At 37.4% G+C, this 20,021-nt stretch overlaps 1 protein-coding gene, 2 long non-coding RNA genes and 1 other non-coding gene across 5 annotated transcripts; all 4 read right to left on the reverse strand.

Moving 5' to 3' along the window:
* Positions 1 to 948: 948 nt before the first annotated feature.
* LOC146141478 (P-selectin-like) lies at positions 949 to 5,967 on the reverse strand. The gene is made up of 6 exons (XM_083390046.1): positions 5,817 to 5,967; positions 4,888 to 5,067; positions 3,704 to 3,880; positions 3,332 to 3,508; positions 2,981 to 3,193; positions 949 to 1,387 (listed from the first exon to the last, which is right to left on the reverse strand). Exons 1-6 carry the CDS (start codon positions 5,965 to 5,967, stop codon positions 1,305 to 1,307), a joined length of 981 nt encoding a protein of 326 aa, XP_083246172.1. The 3' UTR covers positions 949 to 1,304.
* A 340-nt stretch (positions 5,968 to 6,307) lies between these two features.
* On the reverse strand, positions 6,308 to 6,382 carry Trnaa-ggc (transfer RNA alanine (anticodon GGC)). Its single transcript has one exon. It is a non-coding gene; the product is annotated as a tRNA-Ala (tRNA).
* Positions 6,383 to 12,256: 5,874 nt separating this feature from the next.
* LOC146141480 (uncharacterized) lies at positions 12,257 to 13,551 on the reverse strand. Of its 2 annotated transcripts, none has more exons than XR_014498737.1 (3): positions 13,414 to 13,551; positions 13,065 to 13,241; positions 12,257 to 12,461 (listed from the first exon to the last, which is right to left on the reverse strand). It is a non-coding gene; the product is annotated as an uncharacterized LOC146141480 (long non-coding RNA). The 2 variants fall into 2 exon arrangements; XR_014498736.1 differs by lacking the exon at positions 12,257 to 12,461 and adding an exon at positions 12,607 to 12,777.
* Positions 13,552 to 13,601: 50 nt separating this feature from the next.
* LOC146141481 (uncharacterized) lies at positions 13,602 to 15,002 on the reverse strand. The gene is made up of 4 exons (XR_014498716.1): positions 14,969 to 15,002; positions 14,800 to 14,878; positions 14,504 to 14,668; positions 13,602 to 13,663 (listed from the first exon to the last, which is right to left on the reverse strand). It is a non-coding gene; the product is annotated as an uncharacterized LOC146141481 (long non-coding RNA).
* Positions 15,003 to 20,021: the final 5,019 nt, after the last annotated feature.

Genomic DNA, 20,021 nt, shown 5'->3' on the forward strand with positions numbered 1-20,021 from the left:
TAAATCTACGACAGAATAATATCTAAATAGTCTAAACCAGTCGGAATAAGTCCAAAATTGGAATAAAGCCTAAAAGTGTAAAATAACGCCTGAAACTGTAGGGAGAGGCTATGGGGCGATCGGTGGCCATCGGTCTGGCATCGGCCGTTTTGGTGTCAAATTTAGGGAGCCCTACTTTAAATGACACCGTGAGGCGCCGCTTTTTTAGCACCGGCTTGTTTGTCACTGTTTGGGGTTAGAGGTAATGGTAGAAGGGAGAAAATAGGTTTCGTTCAAATTGTTAGGGGCGTTAGTGATGTATACTTGTGGGTGAGGGTTGGTGTTAGATAAAAAAAAGTATGACACAGAACGCACGTTGTTATTAGAATATCAAATTGCTGGCTGCGCTGTTTCATTATGTTTGATGATGTTGCAGCATTTCGTCAATCTATTATTATTATTCCTCAAGCAACGGCGACTATATACACTGCCATGCTTTGTATTTTAAAAGCAAAAACAAACTCCGGCAGGAGTTTCCCTTACCGAGTTACGCCAGTGGAAAATTTTGAAGCGCACTATTGTTAGGTGTTAGTATGGCCCACTACCAAAGGGGTCATGACCACTGTACTATCTAAACTCTAATTTAAAAACTAAACAAACTGTTATTAGTTTCGTATGGCATTTTGTCAGGATTCTTATAGATTTATTGTCTACAACTTAACTTGGTTACGTCCATAAATATGTCCATGGCTCGCAGCACCTTTGTTTTACATGTTGGTTATGGTTAATATGACATCATATCAGATGTAGGTCCCGTGACTTAACATAAAGTCATACAAGCTAATGCTAGCGATGGAATCGGTGAACACAAAAGGCTTTCATTCACGTCCTGAATTACGCCAGACGTATTGAGAATTGCGTTTTTCCGATATGCTTTGACATGTTTTAACAAAAAAAAAACGCTTCAAATGTTAATTTTGTATTTTCAAACAAGCAAACACACTGTATTGGATATAAGTATAGCACACGATAATTAACAACGGTAAACGTTTAGACTGATTTTATCAGAAATGGTTTTGGCTAGATGATAAATGGCCGCAATAAAACACAGTAGTCTGAAATAATAAGTGCAAAACTATAGATGTTTAAGCAAAACAATGAAAAGTAGCATTTATGCGTAAATTCGACTTTTCTTTCAAAAACCTTCTCATTTTGCAATGGTCAGATTTTGATTCATGAAGAAGAATTCAGCTAACGCCGTTTTTCAAAGACAAAATGGGACTTTTAAAATAAAAATCTACGTTTCTTCAACACACGATGTCAGTCTAAAGAGCCTTGATGAAAGCGAATGCGGAGAGAAGCATTGCCATCAGTGCAGTGTGCAGGTGGAACAAGCTAGCGCTGCCACCTGGAAATAAAGTCAAATTTTAAAGTCAAATATCACACAAAGCTTTTAAATGTTACAAAGTAAATGCACTGTAAGGTTCATGTTATAAAAACTGTATAGAATTCGGTGAGTAAAGCACGATTTTCAAATCGTTACCAATCACTATTATTTATAAAGAAAATGCTTTTGCATAGCATGGTTTTCAGTCGACAATTTGTCATGAGTAGGGCAATTATTTTTGACCTATAAAATACATAATTTTCACCTGAACAATTGAAATTTTGACAAATTTTGACCTGAAAATAAATGTTTGTGACAAAATTTTGGCCTATTAGAAACACATTGATTTAAACAAGATTTTGTTGTTCTGAGTACTGCTGTAGTTTCTTGGCGTCTTTAACCACACATTTTAGATGCTTGCTGATTGGTGGTTCACAAATTAAATATTTTTTTCAAATTGTGCACAACTCTTTAAAGACACTACTTATTTAAAAAAAAGGATGTATAAACAGTTGAAATACAAGGTAAAAATACTTCAAAATAAACAAAAACCTAGTTTTTGAAATTGGAAATGGGATAATTGCAAATCCGAAGCGACAAAAACGCAATAGGCCTACTGTTTAACACAGAGGTGGGCAATTATTTACAGCCGCGGGCCGCATGAGACACCGAAAATGTTGTGGCGGGCCGGGTAAAAAAAAAAGAATTTCAAATACACGTAATATGACGTCATACTCTGTCGGTATAAAACTAACAAGCTAACGAACTTCTTATTACGTTTGTAGTGCTAAAATGTGCAGTTTAAGTCGAATTTGAAAAAAAAATGCTTTTAAAAGCTTTAAGTTGCCCATGTGTTACTTGCGGCACAACGGCCATATTGTAAAGACGATATAAATCAGGTGAAACACATAACAACATTAACTAAATTAGGTTTACAAAATGTGAATCGGTATATTTCAGAGTTCAGAAACGGTCGGTATTTTGTTCATATTTTAAAGACAACACTTTCGACGCTCAAAAAATAAATTGATATTAGGCTAAGTTTGTTAAATTTTCGTTGGAGAGAGTGCTACGGCTTCAATTTCTCTGTAAATTTGGCAGGGTCATGACTAGATCCGTCCCTAAAAAGAGTGTTTACGATACAACTAAACATGTAAAAAAAAATCCTAGCCTATGTATTTTAAGGAAAATAAGCCGCGGGCCGGATGAAACTGCTTGGCGGGCCGGATGCGGCCCAGGTCTGGTTTAACACATACGTCCAAATCAGAGATACGAAACTATATAATGTGCCAAAACGAAGTTCTAGCTAAACACTATGCGACAAACACGGTCTGGGTGGTTAATTCTGCCAACAATACCATATATTTCTCTAATGAACATATAATACAGGAAAAATGTCGTTAAATATTACCCAAAACTTTTTTTTTTTTATACAACTATAACTAAACAACAATTTTATAAAAGATGGCTATATTTTTATTCAATTTTGGAAACGATTTATGTGCATTTTTATTAGATGTTGGCTTGAAATAATTTTGACCAAATTTTGACTGTTTTTGACAAGTTAAGAAATAATCGCCCTAGTCATGACTCTAATTATAAATTTCAATTTACATGTAGTAGTGGTTGCAGTGGTGCTGCTTGCATCACAGGTGGGAGTGGCTACGTTGTAGTTGTTGGACAGAGTTCCGTCGCATTTGAGGGTCGCAGTAGTGGACGACAGTGTGTAGCCGCTGTCGCAAGTCACAGTGACCTCTCCGTTATAAGCGACAGTGCCGGTTGGAGCCACTGCGCCGTTGGTCACAGTTAATGCCGAGCAGGTAATTGCTGGTTTAACAAATAAAAATGATTAAAAAAAAATATAAATGGAAAAAATTAACTGCACTTTTTTTAGCGCAAGCATTTTCGTAAGACCCATCTTAAATTGTCTTGCAGGGCATTAACAGGTCATTGAACGAGATTTACCAGCGCATGTCACTGTGGTCGGGTTCCAGGTGTTTGTGGTCGTGCAAAGTGACGAGTTGGTAGATCCCGCCTTATACCCGGAGTTGCATGTGATTGACACTGCGCCGGTGTAGCCAGCAGTGGGCATAGTTGGGAAAGTTCCTTGGGTGAGGGTCGGTGAAGCGTTGCATGTGGCGGCTGAAAGGTGGAGCACAAAACCGATTTCGAGGTTACGCAGGAATTTTTTAAATTATATGTGCGTTAATAAAGCAAAAATGAAAGTAAAAGACAATGTTCTCGCAACGAAGAAAGCATTTTCTCTTCGTTTTATTTATTATTTTTCGACCAAACAACGAACAATTAATTTTATCTGACTGTATTGAAACAACTTACCAGCACATGTGGGCAGAGCAGCCGACCAGTTGTCCGATTCTGTTCCGTCGCATGTCAAGGCCGCTGTTCCCGATAAGACATATCCGGCGTTGCATGTGAAGATATGTTGTACGTTGTAAGCTGTAACCTCACTTGTTCCGACTCCGTTGGTTATTGAGGTTGCCGCACAGGTTATAGCTGAAAATACGTTACATAGGCTATATCCCAGAGGCGTGCAACATACGGCCCGCGGGCCACAGCACGGCCCGCGAGACCTATTTACGTGGCCCGCACAGACTACGTCAAGTAGCCCATTGTTTTTTTTTTAATTTTTCACTGTTTAAGAAGTTATTTGTAACGTGTAACGGAATATTTTGTAACGTTGTAACGGAATTTTGGCATTTATCAATTTGTATTACGTCACACTGTCCGAACCTCCATTATTGCGCCATAGTGTGCATTGTAGTAAAACTGCCTTGTTTTGCTGGCAAAAAAAAAGGTTGATTATTAAAGGTGGAAATTCAAGCAAGATGTAGTTTGCCTGCTTTGTCAAAACGTTATATCAGTAATAAAAGAGTATAATTTATAAGGGACAGCGTAGTTAAAAACACTCTGCTAATTATGACAGCGTTGTAAGCCAATTGCGGGTTGATAAAATGCTGCAATTGAAAAAGTCTTTGAGCATACAACAAGAGGTATTTCATTGTTATAAGAAAGACGTTGAGCTTGTTACAAAACTGGGCTATAAGTTATCGAAAGCAATTGCCGAAAAAGGAAAGCCTGTTCAAGACAAAATTCAGGAATCAGCTCACAGATGAGCACTTGTTAAGTAATCTTCGAGTTGGCACTTCTGCCAAAACTAACAAGATCTCTGGTGAGAGAAGATATCACACATCTCATTAATCGCTTAATGAGTAACTTGATTCTACGCAGTTTTCCAATAAAAAATTTGTTTAAAAAAATATATCTGCTGTTCGATTGTCCGGCCCGCACCACCATCATAGTTATACATTATAGCCCGCTGCGATAAACAGTTGCACGCCCCTGCTATATCCCCATTGTTTTCATAATAAAATATATCTCCGTTGTGCGCGAGAATATTAATTTCTTATTACCCATCTGTTGCTAAGCACGTGGGACGAAAAGTGAACGTTTGCCGGATTGAAAATCAAAACAATATTTTAAATGCTAAAAGTAATATTTACCTGTGCACGTCAGATAGTTTGGGTTCCAGGTGTTTGCTGAGGTGCAAAGCGAAGATGAAGCGGCACCAGCAGTTAGTTCATATCCAGGGTGGCACGTGATTGACACTGTGCCGGTGTAGCCAGTAGTGGGCATAGTTGGGAAAGTTCCTTGGGTGAGGGTCGGTGCAGCGGCGCAAGTGGCTGTTTGAAACAATAAAATATAAGACACATGAGAGTATGTGTTGTGGTGCGGATTTACTTGACGGCTGACACTGTTTACGAGTGTTGCCGACAGTAAAAACTAACACGACTGCAATTGATCCTAATTTGTGAAACAGTGGCTTGATTTTTATAATTCAAAGCCCGCTTTAATAAGCTCAACATCATATCGGCTGGTGTTTTTATTGAAACAAATTTTCAGCTATACGGGCGGACTTCCCTTTTTGCAATGTTATTAAACGAAATTCGACCACATCAAAATTAATTTAAAAAACTTTAATTTTAATAGCTGTGCGTTGTAGTTTGGGTTTAAACTTTTTTTCTCATGGATGTGGCAATTTCCATTCTAATATAATAATGAAGCTCGAAAAAATTAACTTGTACTTTCATATTGTTTAAAGAATAAAAAACGCACCATTCCCAATATTTAAGAATAAAATGAACTGATTTCAGGTGCTCCACCACGTCAACCCCACGTCGAACAACAATTTGCCACTGTTAGTCGCAGGTAAGGAAGGCGCCTCGTCGTTGAAATTTTCACTGTGCTATTTGCGACTAAGGAGGATTTTGCTATTTGCGACTAAGGAGGATAACAGCCTTATTAAGAAGAATTGGGGTGCGGAATCGAAGCCAGGCTCGGAAATAGTTACTCGAGCAAGCCATAAGTTTCAACCACCATCTACCTCAATACAAATGGTTTATTACTGTCGTTTATGTTTTTCATTATTTACCTGTGCAAGTCACTGAGGCTGGTGTCAGGGTAGATCCGGAGCACGACAATGAGAAAGCAGATGCATCGAATCCGGCTGTGCAAGCGAAAGTTGTTGACGAACCGTCAGCGAGGGGAGTAGATTCGGAATACGTTCCTTCGTCCACAGCCATCACATTGAGCTGCAAACAAATCCGCAAAATATCAAATTGATATATGACATCATAGCAGGGTTATGACTTCTGTAGCTTTACACAAACATAGATCACTTTCGATTAAGTTTCAGACTGAAACTGTTTTGAATAAGACTCACCTTCAGCGCGGTAAGCGACAGCGAGCAGACAAAATGCGAACAACTGGAAGTTCATTCTGATTGGAAAATGGCGTTAGCTCTGTAATTGTTAAAAATGAAGTTTAAATTATAATAAGAATAACCAATACACCGAAAAGCCATTGCAGACTCACCGAATCTGTCGATCAATGATGCAAGCAGAGCAGACTAGAAAAACAACTAGCCTGCAGTGAGGTTCGAACTCACGACCTCCGGTCAAGCCGGGACCGTCGCTCTACCAACTGAGCTATGCAGGCTCAGAAGGGAACGAGTCGAGAAACAACCATACGCCAATGCTTGCTCAATCTGTTAGTACAAGCAGCTTCATAACGAAGGGGATCGCCAGTATCATATCATAATACAATGAAACATATGTACACACATATATGTGTGCTTACAACTGAGATCTAGCCCTTCTGAAGCTGCAATAATACGTAAGCCGTTATCGTTGGTCAAAAAGCAGCTTCAGAAGGGCTAGATCTCAGTTGTAAGCACACATATATGTGTGTACATATGTTTCAAGAATAACCAATGTAATAATTAAAATGCATTTCCAACAATCTAACCTTTTCGAAATCAAACAGATGTTTCTGGATGAAGGTTCTTCAAAAGTGAAGTTACAGGACTGGAGAATCGACTTATAAGATTGGGGAACAAAAAACAACGTTCGATTTCAACCGAAACGACTTTACTTAAAGAGAGACTCGGTGAAGTTTTATAAGCAGAAGACTGAATGCTCGTCGTGATTGGGATATCAAATTGCAAGCTGCGCTGTTACATTAGGTTTGACGATGTTGCAACATTTCTTCAATCTATTATATTGTTGCTCAAGCAACGGCGACTATATACACTTTACACATTGGCGCGCTTTTGTAATTTAAAAACAAAAAACAAACTCCGGCAGTAGTTTCGCTAACCGAGTTACGCCAGGTGTTAGTTAAAATGTTGTTGTGGCCTGATTCTAACCATTTAGGTCGTATTCCGAACTGTGTATTCCGATGTTATTGTTGTTCTTTTTCGGTTTTATAGCGGGAGAACATGCAGGATTACTAAAGTTACTCTATTGTCTGGTTAATAGTAGATCTACTATAAAAAAAATTATAGGTTTCAAATAATATTAATATTTTAACGAGTTTAAGAGTTATTTGTTTTTTTTATCGTTTTTAATTGTTTTAAATCTCTCTTAAAAATAATGGCAGTTATACTAACTTAGAAACAAAATAATAAAAATATACGTTTATATAGTAAAAGTTGATAAAAATTATAGTTTAAGGGGCATGCAGAGAAACTGTTTTTGAAAATCAAGCTATTTTTTAAAGCTTTACAAGCATCACAAACAGTAAATCCAAAATGTCCACCATTTAGTTTCTTTTAAATGGAACACGTTATGCGTATAAAAGTATAGAAGGATATTGAATGTAGTATAGACGCCGCAGCAAAACTGGAAGGTTGGTCGGCTATAGCAGAAAACATAAATGTTTGTAAATGGCCGTTTATGTCTAATTCTAAATAGGTTAATCAAGTGGCATTATGGTGTCCTTATGTAGTGGGGAAAACCTGAGCCACTTTTTCATCTTACAACCGTAACTTTTGCGTTTGTAGACCGTTATGGCCAATACTAATTGGACAAATGATGCCCAACAGCTTTAGGTTTAATGGGTTTTAAATGGTTTACATTTGAAACCCTTTTAACTAAGGACTTCAAAAGTCTGGGTATTTGAAGTGGCTCAAGGGACCCTCATTGTCTGGTCTATAGAACCGCGATGAAGGGACCCTTGAGACACGTTATTTAAACGTTCATTTTTCTCAAAAAACAAAGTCAACAGCACATTGCTTTAAAACGTTTACTTAATAGACGAAAAAACAACATTCCAAGAACAATACAAGTTTCGTAAAATCGGAAAGAGTATATATGTTACTGCAGCCGAAGCGGTGCGGCTTTATTAAAACTTACCAAGAGCAACCGTCAAAAAAGCTCTGTCTGATAAGATCGGGGAACAAAAAAACAACGTTCGATTTCAACAGAAACAACTTTGCTTAAAGAGAGGCACGGTGAAGTTTTATAAGCAGAAGACTGAATGCACGTCGTGATTGGGATATCAAATTGCGAGCTGCGCTGTTCCATTATGGTTTGACGATGTTGCAACATTTCGTCTATCTATTATATTGTTGCTCTAGCAACGGCGACTATATACACTTTATACATTGGCGCGCTTTTTATTTTAAAAACAAAATACGAATTCAGGCAGGAACTTCCCTTCCCGAGTTACTCCAGGCAGACTTGTGTTTTTCCTATATGTCTTCTTCAGTTTTGAGAAAACAAAACAAATTGTTTGAAATGCTTTTTGGAGTAGACAAGTATATTGAATGGCATATAAACCAAACACACAATAATTGTTAAAGGGTTAATGTTTGGATTTTAAGGCTGCCTTTTCAGAATTTTTTTTTACCATTTGTTGAGTGGCCGAAACAAAGAAACAGTCTGAAATAATAAGTGTCACACTATAGATATTCAAGCAAATCAATGAAAAGTAGCATTTGTATGTTTATTTCGTTCAAAAAAATAAAGTCGATAAATTGAGAAGGGACATTGGGTTAAACACGTAATAATATCTACAAACCAAACTAAACAGAATATATCTACGACAGAACAATATCTAAATAGTCTAAACCAGTCGGAATAAGTCCAAAATTGGAATAAAGCCTAAAAGTCTAAAATAACGCCTGAAATTGTAGGGAGAGGGTATGGGGCGATCGGTGGCCATCGGTCTGGCATCGGCCGTTTTGGTGTCAAATTTAGGGAGCCCTACTTTAAATGACACCGCGAGGACGCCGCTTTTTTAGCACCGGCTTGTTTGTCACTGTTTGGGGTTAGAGGTAATGGTAGAAGGGAGAAAATAGGTTTCGTTAAAATTGTTAGGGGAGTTAGTGATGTATACTTGTGGGTGAGGGTTGGTGTTAGATAAAAAAAAAAGTATGACACAGAACGCACGTTGTTATTAGGATATCAAATTGCGGGCTGCGCTGTTTCATTATGTTTGATGATGTTGCAACATTTCGTCAATCTATTATTATTGTTCCTCAGGCAACGGCGACTATATACACTTTATACATTGCCATGCTTTGTATTTTAAAAACAAAAACAAACTCCGGCAGGAGTTTCCCTTACCGAGTTACGCCAGTGGAAAATTTTGGCTACCAAATTACCACAGAAACCCAATAGTTATATCCCAGCTGGGAGACCGGAAAGGTAACATCGGCCCAAGTTAGATTTTCGTTAATTGATTTCCCATACACGGAATCCAATATATGGGTCAAACGTGAAATTAGACTTTTGGCCAAACATACCCCTGCGTTGCACCAATTTAAAAATAGCAAGCAATCAGCATTTATTGTCATTGATTTTTACGCGTGCACAATAACAGCGTCATGTAAAGAAAAGTATATACAAACAAATGGCTTAAAAGCATAACTTAGCAATGTTTAAATACGACAAACATACACAAAAAAAAGTAAAAAATAAAAAAAGAAATGCTTTAAAGTAAGTTGCTAATAGTTTGGCACTAATGTAGTTGATGGAAATCTTACGATTTTAAAAAGGTTGTAAACTCCATTCGTATTGACAAATATACAGGTGATGATTTTCTTAGGGGTATTTGGTTTTAAATAGCGGTTAAACCTAAAAGGACTCATGGGATAAAAAAGGAATTAGAACCACTGCAGTGTCATAAGCGTTCGTTTGGTTCCGCGCCAAGTTTTTATTTTATATTTTATTTTTATTATTTATTTTTTTTAAATATTTTTTGTTATTTATTTATTTTTATTTTTTATTGTTTTTTTTTAATTTTTATTTTTTTTTATTTTTTTTATTGTTTTTTAATAAGATTGAAAGCACTGGATTAAGGGATAGACTCGTGTATATTTTAACAAGGGGTCATGACCACCGTACTATATGATCTCTAAATTAAAAACTAAACAAACTGTCATTATAGTTTCAAAGGGCATTTTTGTCAGGTCGATAATAGATTTATTGTCTACAACGTAACTTGGTTACGTCCATGAATATGTCCATGGCTCGCAGCACCTTTGTTTTACATGTTGGTTATGATTAATTTGACATCACATCAAATGTACGTCCGTGACTTAACATAAAGTCATACAAGCTAATGCTAGCGATGGAATCGGTGAAAACAAAAGGCTTTCATTCCCGGTTTGAATTACGCCAGTCAGATTGAGAATTGCATTTTCCGATATGCTTTGACATGTTTTAACAAAAAAAAAAACGCTTCAAATGTTAATTTTGTATTTTCAAACAAGCAAACACACTGTATTTGATATAAGTATAGCACACGATAATTAACAACGGTAAACGTTTAGACTGATTTTATCAGAAATGGTTTTGGCTAGATGATAAATGGCCGCAATAAAACACACAGGCTGAAAATAATAAGTGCAACACTATAGATATTTAAGAAAATCAACGAAAAGTAGCATTTATGCGTAAATTCGACTTTTCTTTCAAAAACCTTATCATTTTGCAATGGTCAGATTTTGATTCACGAAGAAAAATTTAGCTAACGACGTTTTTCAAAAACAAAAATTTAACATTTAAAATAAAATTCTACGTTTCTACAACACACGATGTCAGTCTAAAGAGCCTTGATGAAAGCGAAGGCGGAGAGAAGCATCGCCATCAGTGCAGTGTGCAGGTGGAACAAACTAGCGCTGCCACCTGGAAATAAAGTCAAATATCACACAAAGCTTTTAAATGTTACAAAGTAAATGCACTGTAAGGTTCATGTTATAAAAACTGTATAGAATTCGGTAAAGCACGATTTTCAAATCGTTACCCATCACGATTATTTATAAAGAAAATGCTTTTGCATAGCATGGTTTTCAGTCGACCATTTGCCATGAGTAGGGCAATTATTTTTGACCTATAAAATAAATAATTTTCACCTAAACAATTGAAATTTTGACAAATTTTGACCTGAAAATATATGTTTGTGACAAAATTTTGGCCTATTAGAAATACATTGATTTAAACAAGATTTTGTTGTTCTAAGTACTGCTGTAGTTTCTTGCCGTCTTTAACCACACATTTTAGATGCTCACTGATTGGTGGTTCACAAATTAAATATTTTTTTAAGATTGTGCACAACTCTTTAAAGACACTACCTATTTAAAAAAAATGATGTATAACAAGCTAACGAACTTCTTATTACGTTTGTAGTGCGAAAATGTGCAGTTTAAGTCGAATTTGAAAAAAAAATGCTTTTAAAAGCTTTAAGTTGCCCATGTGTTACTTGCGGCACAACGGCCATATTGTAAAGACGATATAAATCAGGTGAAACACACAACATGATTAACTAAATTAGGTTTACAAAATGTTAATCGGTATATTTCAGAGTTCAGAAACGGTCGGTATTTTGTTCATTTTTTAAAGACAGATTACTTTCGACGCGCAAAAAATATATTAATATTAGGCTAAGTTCGTTAAATTTTCGTTGGAGAGAGTGCTGCGGCTTCTATTTCTCTGTAAATTTGCCATAAAATCGCGTGAAAGACACGAGAAAGCGCGAAAATGTTTTCCGTTTTAGTTTTTGAAACGGGCTAAAAATCGAATTTGGCAGGGTCATGACTAGATCCGTCCCTAAAAAGAGTGTTTACGATACAAACAAACATGTAAAAAAAAAATCCTAGCCTATGTATTTTAAGGAAAATAAGCTGCGGGCCGGATGCGGCCCAGGTCTGGTTTAACACATACGTCCAAATCAGAGATACGAAACTATATAATGTGCCAAAACGAAGTTCTAGCTAAACATTATGCGACAAACACGGTCTGGGTGGTTAATTCTGCCAGCATTACCATATATTTCTCTAATGAAGATATAATACAGGAAAAATGTCGTTAAATATTACCCAAAACTTTTTTTTTTTTATACAACTATAACTAAACAACAATTTTATAAAAGATGGCTATATTTATTCAATTTTGTAAACGATTTATGTGCATTTTTATTAGATTTTGGCTTGAAATAATTTCGACCAAATTTTGACTGTTTTTGACAAGTTAAGAAATAATCGCCCTAGTCGTGACTCTAATTATAAATTTAAATTTACATGTAGTAGTGGTTGCAGTGGTGCTGCTTGCATCACAGGTGAGGGTGGCCACGTTGTAGTTGTTGGCCAGAGTTCCGTCGCATTTGAGGGTCGCAGTAGTGGACGAGAGTATGTAGCCGCTGTCGCAAGTGACAGTGACCTCTCCGTTATAAGCGACAGTGCCGGTTGGAGCCACTGCGCCGTTGGTCACAGTCAATGTCGAGCAGGTAATTGCTGGTTGAACAAATAAAAACGATTAAAAAAAATATAAATGGAAAAAGTTCTAACTGCATTTTTTTTAGCGCAAGCATTTTCGTAAGACCTATCTTAAATTGTCTTGCAGGGCATTAACAGGTCATTGAACGAGATTTACCAGCGCATGTCACTGTGGTCGGGTTCCAGGTGTTTGTGGTCGTGCAAAGTGACGAGTTGGTAGATCCCGCCTTATACCCGGAGTTGCATGTGATTGACACTGCGCCGGTGTAGCCAGCAGTGGGCATAGTTGGGAAAGTTCCTTGGGTGAGGGTCGGTGAAGCGCTGCATGTGGCGGCTGTAAGGTGGATCATAAAACCGATTTCGAGGTTACGAAGTAATTTATTAAATTATATGTGCGTTAATTAATCAAAAAACAAAGTGAAAGAAAATCTTCTCGCAACGATGAAATCATTTTCTCTTGGTTTTATATATTATTTTATTTTTATTTAGCGGGCTTCGGCCTGTTAAAAATGGGTTATGGCCTAGTACAAAAGACCAACTACGATCCCATTATTTTAATTTATTATTGTGCGAACAAACAACGATTTACAATTTTTATCTGACTGTATTAAAACAACTTACGTTAACATGTTGGTACAGCAGCAGACCAGTTGTTGGTTTCTGTTCCGTCGCATGTCAAGGCTAATGTTCCGACTAAAACATATCCGGCGTTGCAGGTGAAGGTATGAGGTACGTTGTAAGCTGTAACTACAGTTGTTCCGACTCCGTTGGTTATTGAGGTTGCCGCACAGGTTATAGCTGAAAATACATAATATATGTCTCAATTGTTTTTATAATAATATATCTCCATTGTGCGCGAGAATATCAATTTCTTATTACCCATCTGTTGCTAAGCACGTGGGACGAAAAAGTGAACGTATGCCGGATTAGAAATCAAAACAATATTTGAAATGCTTAAAGTAATATTTACCTGTGCATGTCAAGGAGTTTTGATTCCAGGTGTCTGTCGTGGTACAAAGCGAAGATGAAGGGTCACAATCAGCCACCTTATACCCGTCGTTGCAGATGATTGGCACTGTGCCGGTGTAGCCGCCAGAAGGCACAGTTGTCCGGTGAGGGTCGCCGGTGCAGCGGCGCATGTGGCGGCTGTTTCAAACATCAAAATAGAAGATAGATGAGAGTGTGTGTTGTGATGCACGAGTTTTCCTTGACGGCTGACACTGTTTACGAGTGTTGCCGACAGTAACAAGTAACAACACGGCTGCAATTGATTGGTGAAACAGTGGTCTGCTTTTCATAATTCGAAACCCGCTTTAACAAACACAACTTTTTTATCGGCTGGTTTTGATTAAAACAAATGTTTAGTGCTACGAGTGGACTTCCCTTTTTGCAATGTGATTAAACAAAATTCGATAACATTGAAATTCATTTAGAAAACTTTGATTTGAATAGCTGTGGGTTGTAGTTTGGGTTTAAATTCTAGGTTTTGCAAATGTGGCAATTCCCATTTTAATATGATGAAGAAGCTAGAAAATTAATTAAAATTCAAAATGTAAAAGTTTAAGCCTCGTATTTGAGGTGCGTGAAAAAAACTGTGAGGCAATTTGGACCAATCAACTGCCAACAAAAGCTTTAAAACTGATTTTTTGGGTCTTTGTTTCCATTCTATTAAGGTCGCTTAAACTGTTCTTTTGTTTCTACGCTTTTGTTTCTTCAGACCAACCTGAGTTTTTTGAAAAATTTGTATTTTGTTGTAATTTACGCACCGTTCGTATTATTTAGGAATACAGCGAATTGATTTCAGGTGCTCTCACAAACGCTAATTTTTGTTTTTTTTACCACTGTTAGTCGCAGGTAAGGTGCCCAGTCGTTAAAATTTTTACTGTGCTATTTACGACCAAGAAGTACTTTGCGCGATTTAAATAAAAGGCTTAATAAGGAAAGTTGGGCTGCGGAATCGAAGATAAACTCGGGACTAGATACTCGAGTGAGCCAAACGTTTACCAAACTATTTCAACGCAAATAGGTTATCACTGTGGCTCATGTTTTTCAATATTTACCTGTGCACGTCACTGAGGCTGGGTCCAGAGTGGTTCCGGAGCACGACAATGAGGTAGCAGACGCATCAAACCCGGCTGTGCATGAGAAAGTTGTTGTCGAACCGTCTGCAAGCGGAGTAGCTACGCCATACGTTCCTTCGGTCACAGCCACAAGATCACATTGAGCTGCAAACAAATCGGCAAAATATCAAATTAATACATGATATCAGAGCAGGGTTATGACTTCTGTAGCTTTACACAAACATAGATCACTTTCGGTTAAGTTCCAGACTGAAACTGTTTTGAATGAGCCTCACCTTGAGCGCGGTTGGCCACTGCGAGCAGACAAAATGCGAACAACTGGAAGTTCATTTTGATTGGAAAATGGCGTTAGCTCTGTAATTGTTAAAAATGAAGTTTAAATTCTAATAAGAATAACCAATAAAATTAATTGTAATAAATAAAATGCATTTCCAACGAGCTTACCTTTTCGAAATCAAACAGATGTTTCTGGCTGAAAGTTCTTCAAAACTGAAGTTACAGGACTGGAGAATCGACTTATAAGATCGGTGAACAAAAAAAAACCGTTCGATTTCAACAGAAACAACTTTACTTAAAGAGTAACACGGTGAAGTTATATAAGCAGAAGACTGAATGCACGTCGTGATTGGGATATCAAATTGCGAGCTACGCTGTTCAATTTGGTTTGATGATGTTGCAACATTTCTTCAAGCTAGTATATTGTTCCTCAAGCAACGGCGACTATATACACTTTACACATTACCAGCCTTTTGTATTTGCAAAACAAAAAACGAACTCCGGCAGTAACTTCCCTTCTCAAGTGACGCCAGGCAGACTTGGAATTGTGCTTTTTCGATAAGTCTTCTTTAGTTTTCAGAAAACAAAACAAAATTGTTTGAAATGCATTGCGAGTAAACAAGTATATAAGGTGGAATAAAAATCAAAACACACAATAATTGATAAAGGGTAAATGTTTGGATTTTAAGACTGCCTTTTCAGAAATGTTTATTTTGGTATTTGTTGAATGGCCGCAATAAAAGGCAACAGTCTATAATAAAAAGTGCAAAACTATGGATATTTAAGCAAATCAATGAATAGTAGCATTTATATATGTATGTCTTAGATAAAAATTAAGTTCTCAAATTGAGAAGAAATATAGAGAGGACACACAATAAGACCGACAAAACTACAATTTTTAAAGGTTTCAAATAATATTAATATTTTAACGTTATTTGTTTTTTTATCGTTTTTAATTGTTTTAAATCTCTCTTAAAAATAAGGCCAGTTATACTATAACTTAGAAATAAAATAAAAATTTAGGTATATATAGTAAAAGTTGATAAAAATTATAGTTTAAGGGGCATGCAGAGAAACTGTTTTTGAAAATCAAGCTATTTTTTAAAGCTTTACAAGCATCACAAACAGTAAATCCAGCAATATGTCCACTATTTAGTCTCTTTTAAATGGTTGCGGAATGCGTATAAAAGTGTAGAAGGATACTGAATGCAGTATAGACGCCGCAGCAAAACTGGAAGGTTGGTCGGCTATAGTAGAAAACATAAATATTTGTAAATGGCCGTTTATGTTTAATTCTAAATAAGATAATCAAGTGGCATTATGGTGTCCTTATGTAGTGGGGAAAACCTGAGCCACTTTTTCATCTTACAACTGTAACTTTTGCGTTTGTAGACCGTTATGGCCAATACTAATTGGACAAATGATGCCCAACAGCTTTAGGTTTAATGGGTTGAAGTTTTAAATGGTTACATTGAAACCCTTTCAACTAAGAACTTGAATTGTCTGGGTCAGTGATTCTCAACCGCGGCTCTCAACTGTACATTTTGCGGCTCTCTAACCGAGTGAAAAATTAGTTAGAAGTGGCAGAATTGCAACAAAATAAGTAAGAGAAATCAAGAATTAATGAATTGTATCAGCAAGGATCCCGAGTACGAAGTACTAATGTTACCGGGTACTTCCATCCGGCTCTTTAAAATAATTTTGTGGTTTATTACGTCACAATATATTTAGTCCTGATCGACAAGTTATGGCAAACAGTGTTAATTAGTTAGCCTAGGCTAGCGTAATGTATATTTGATGTTTTCTTGTTGCTTTCTTAATATTTTTTAATTATATGCCTACTGTTGTTTTTTATGCGGCTCCTTGCAAACATTAGGTTTGAAATGCGGCTCTTGCTCTAAAAAAGGTTGAGAATCACTGGTCTAGAGTACTTCAAAAAATCCTTGTTAATAGGTTAATCAAGTGGCATTATGGTGTTCTTATGTAGTGGGAAAAACCTGAGCCACTTTTTCTCTTACAACCGTAACTTTTGCGTTTGTAGACCGTTATGGCCAATACTAATTGGACAAATGATGCCCAACAGCTTTAGGTTTAATGGGTTGAAGTTTTAAATGGTTACATTAAAACCCTTTCAACTAAGAACTTGAACAGTCTGGGTGTTTAAAATAGCTCAAGGGACCCTCATAGAGACAACGCTATTTTGAGAACACGCTATTTAAACGTTCATTTTCTCAAAAAACAAGGTCAAACAGCACATTGCTTTAAATATTTTACTTAATAGACGAAAAAACAACATTCCAAGAACAATACAAGTTTCGTAAAATCTAAAAACGGATATATTTTACAGCAGCAGATGTGGTAGGGTTGTACCCAAACCTACCAAGAGCAACCGTCAAGAAAGCTGTTTCTGATAAGATCGGGGAACAAAAAAACACCGTTCGATTTCAACAGAAACAACTTTGCTTAAAGAGAGGCACGGTGAAGTTTTATAAGCAGAAGACTGAATGCTCGTCGTGATTGGGATATCAAATTTCAAGCTGCGCTGTTCAATTAGGTTTGACGATGTTGCAACATTCCTTCAATATATTATATTGTTCCTCAAGCAACGGCGACTATATACACTTTATACATTGGCGCGCTTTTGTATTTTAAAAACAAAATACGAACTCCGGGCATATATTTTACATATAACACACAATAATTGTTAAAGGGTAAATGTTTGGATTTTAAGGCTGCCTTTTCAGAATTTTTTTTACCATTTGTTGAGTGGCCGAAACAAAGAAACAGTCTGAAATAATAAGTGTCACACTATAGATATTCAAGCAAATCAATGAAAAGTAGCATTTATATGTTTATTTCGTTCAAAAAAATAAAGTCGATAAATTGAGAAGGGACATTGGGTTAAACACATAATAATATCTACAAACCAAACTAAACCGAATATATCTACGACAGAACAATATCTAAATAGTCTAAACCAGTCGGAATAAGTCCAAAATTGGAATAAAGCCTAAAAGTCTAAAATAACGCCTGAAACTGTAGGAAGAGGGTATGGGGCGATCGATGGCCATCGGTCTGGCATCGGCCGTTTTGGTGTCAAATTTAGGGAGCCCTACTTTAAATGACACCGTGAGGACGCCGCTTTTTTAGCACCGACTTGTTTGTCACTGTTTGGGGTTAGAGGTAATGGTAGAAGGGAGAAAATAGGTTTCGTTAAAAATGTTAGGAGAGTTAGTGATTTATACTTCTGGGTGAGGGTTGGTGTTAGATAAAAAAAAAAGTATGACACAGAACGCACGTTGTGATTGGGATATCAAATTGCGGGCTGCGCTGTTCAATTAGGTTTGATGATGTTGCAGCATTTCGTCAATCTATTATTATTGTTCCTCAAGCAACGGCGACTATATACACTTTATACATTGCCATGCTTTGTTAATACGAACTCCGGCAGGAGTTTCCCTTACCGAGTTACGCCAGTGGAAAATTTTGAAGCGCACTATTGTTAGGTGTTAGTATGATCAACTACCAACTTACCACAGAAACCCAATAGTTGTATCCCAGCTGGGAGACCGGAAAGGTAACATCGGCGCAAGTTAGATTTTCGTTAATTGATTTCCCATACACGGAATCCAATATATGGGTCAAACGTGAAACTAGACTTTTGGCCAAACATACCCCTGCGTTGCACCAAATTAAAAATAGCAAGCAATCAGCATTTATTGTCATTGATTTTACGCGTGCACAATAACAGCGTCATGTAAAGAAAAATATATACAAAAAAATGGCTTAAAAGCATAACTTAGCAATGTTTAAATACAACACACATACACAAAAAAAAGTAAAAAAGAAAAAAGAACTGCTTTAAAGTAAGTTACTAAGAGTTTGGCACTAATGTAGTAGATGGAAATCTTACGATTTTAAAAAGGTTGTATACTCTATTCGTATTGACAAATATACAGGTGATGATTTTCTTAGGGGTATTTGGTTTTAAATAGCGGTTAAACCTAAAGGACCCATGGGATAAAATAAGGAATTAGAACCACTGCAGTGTCATAAGCGTTCGTTTGGTTCCGCGCCAAGTTTTTATTTTATATTTTATTTTTATTATTATTTATTTATTTTTTTTTTTTGTTATTTATTTTTTTTTTTTTTTTATTGTTTTTTTTTCATTTTTATTTTTTTTATTTTTTTTATTGTTTTTTAATAAGGTTAAAAAGCACTGGACGGCCAAGATCACCTGTGGGTGACAAGTAGGGTTAGGGGGTTGTTGGGGCAGAAACCCCAGGAAAGTAGAACGGCCAAGACCACCTGTGGGTGACAAGTGGGGTTAGGGGGTTGTTGGGGCAGAAACCCCAGGAAAGTAGAACGGCCAAGATCACCTGTGGGTGACAAGTGGGGTTAGGGGGTTGTTGGGGTAGAAACCCCAGGAAAGTAGAACGGCCAAGATCACTTGTGGGTGACAAGTGGGGTTAGGGGGTTGTTGGGTAGAAACCCTAGGAAAGTAGAACGGCCAAGATCACCTGTGGGTGACAAGTGGGGTTAGGGGGTTGTTGGGGTAGAAACCCCAGGAAAGTAGAACGGCCAAGATCACTTGTGGGTGACAAGTGGGGTTAGGGGGTTGTTGGGTAGAAACCCTAGGAAAGTAGAACGGCCAAGATCACCTGTGGGTGACAAGTGGGGTTAGGGGGTTGTTGGGGTAGAAACCCCAGGAAAGTAGAACGGCCAAGATCACCTGTGGGTGACAAGTGGGGTTAGGGGGTTGTTGGGGTAGAAACCCTAGGAAAGTAGAACGGCCCAGATCACTTGTGGGTGACAAGTGGGGTTAGGGGGTTGTTGGGGCAGAAACCCCAGGAAAGTAGAACGGCCAAGACCACCTGTGGGTGACAAGTGGGGTTAGGGGGTTGTTGGGGTAGAAACCCTAGGAAAGTAGAACGGCCAAGATCACTTGTGGGTGACAAGTGGGGTTAGGGGGTTGTTGGGGCAGAAACCCCAGGAAAGTAAAACGGCCAAGATCACCTGTGGGTGACAAGTGGGGTTAGGGGGTTGTTGGGGCAGAAACCCCAGGAAAGTAGAACGGCCAAGATCACCTGTGGGTGACAAGTGGGGTTAGGGGGTTGTTGGGGCAGAAACCCCAGGAAAGTTGAACGGCCAAGATAACCTGTGGGTGACAAGTGGGGTTAGGGGGTTGTTGGGGCAGAAACCCCAGGAAAGTAGAACGGCC

This window comes from Ascidiella aspersa, chromosome 5, assembly GCF_963924565.1.
Source record: "Ascidiella aspersa chromosome 5, kaAscAspe10.2, whole genome shotgun sequence".
NCBI classification, from domain to species: domain Eukaryota; kingdom Metazoa; phylum Chordata; class Ascidiacea; order Phlebobranchia; family Ascidiidae; genus Ascidiella; species Ascidiella aspersa.

Excerpts from the sequence above, each read along its gene's own strand:
- LOC146141478 (XM_083390046.1), bottom strand. The coding sequence starts at position 5,967 with ATGGCTGTGGACGAAGGAACGTATTCCGAATCTACTCCCCTCGCTGAC. Across the intron at positions 3,509-3,703 it reads TGCTCTGCCCACATGTGCTG|CCGCCACATGCAACGCTTCA; the intron begins GTAAGTTGTTTC and ends TCCACCTTTCAG. Across the intron at positions 3,194-3,331 it reads GACCACAGTGACATGCGCTG|CAATTACCTGCTCGGCATTA; the intron begins GTAAATCTCGTT and ends TTGTTAAACCAG.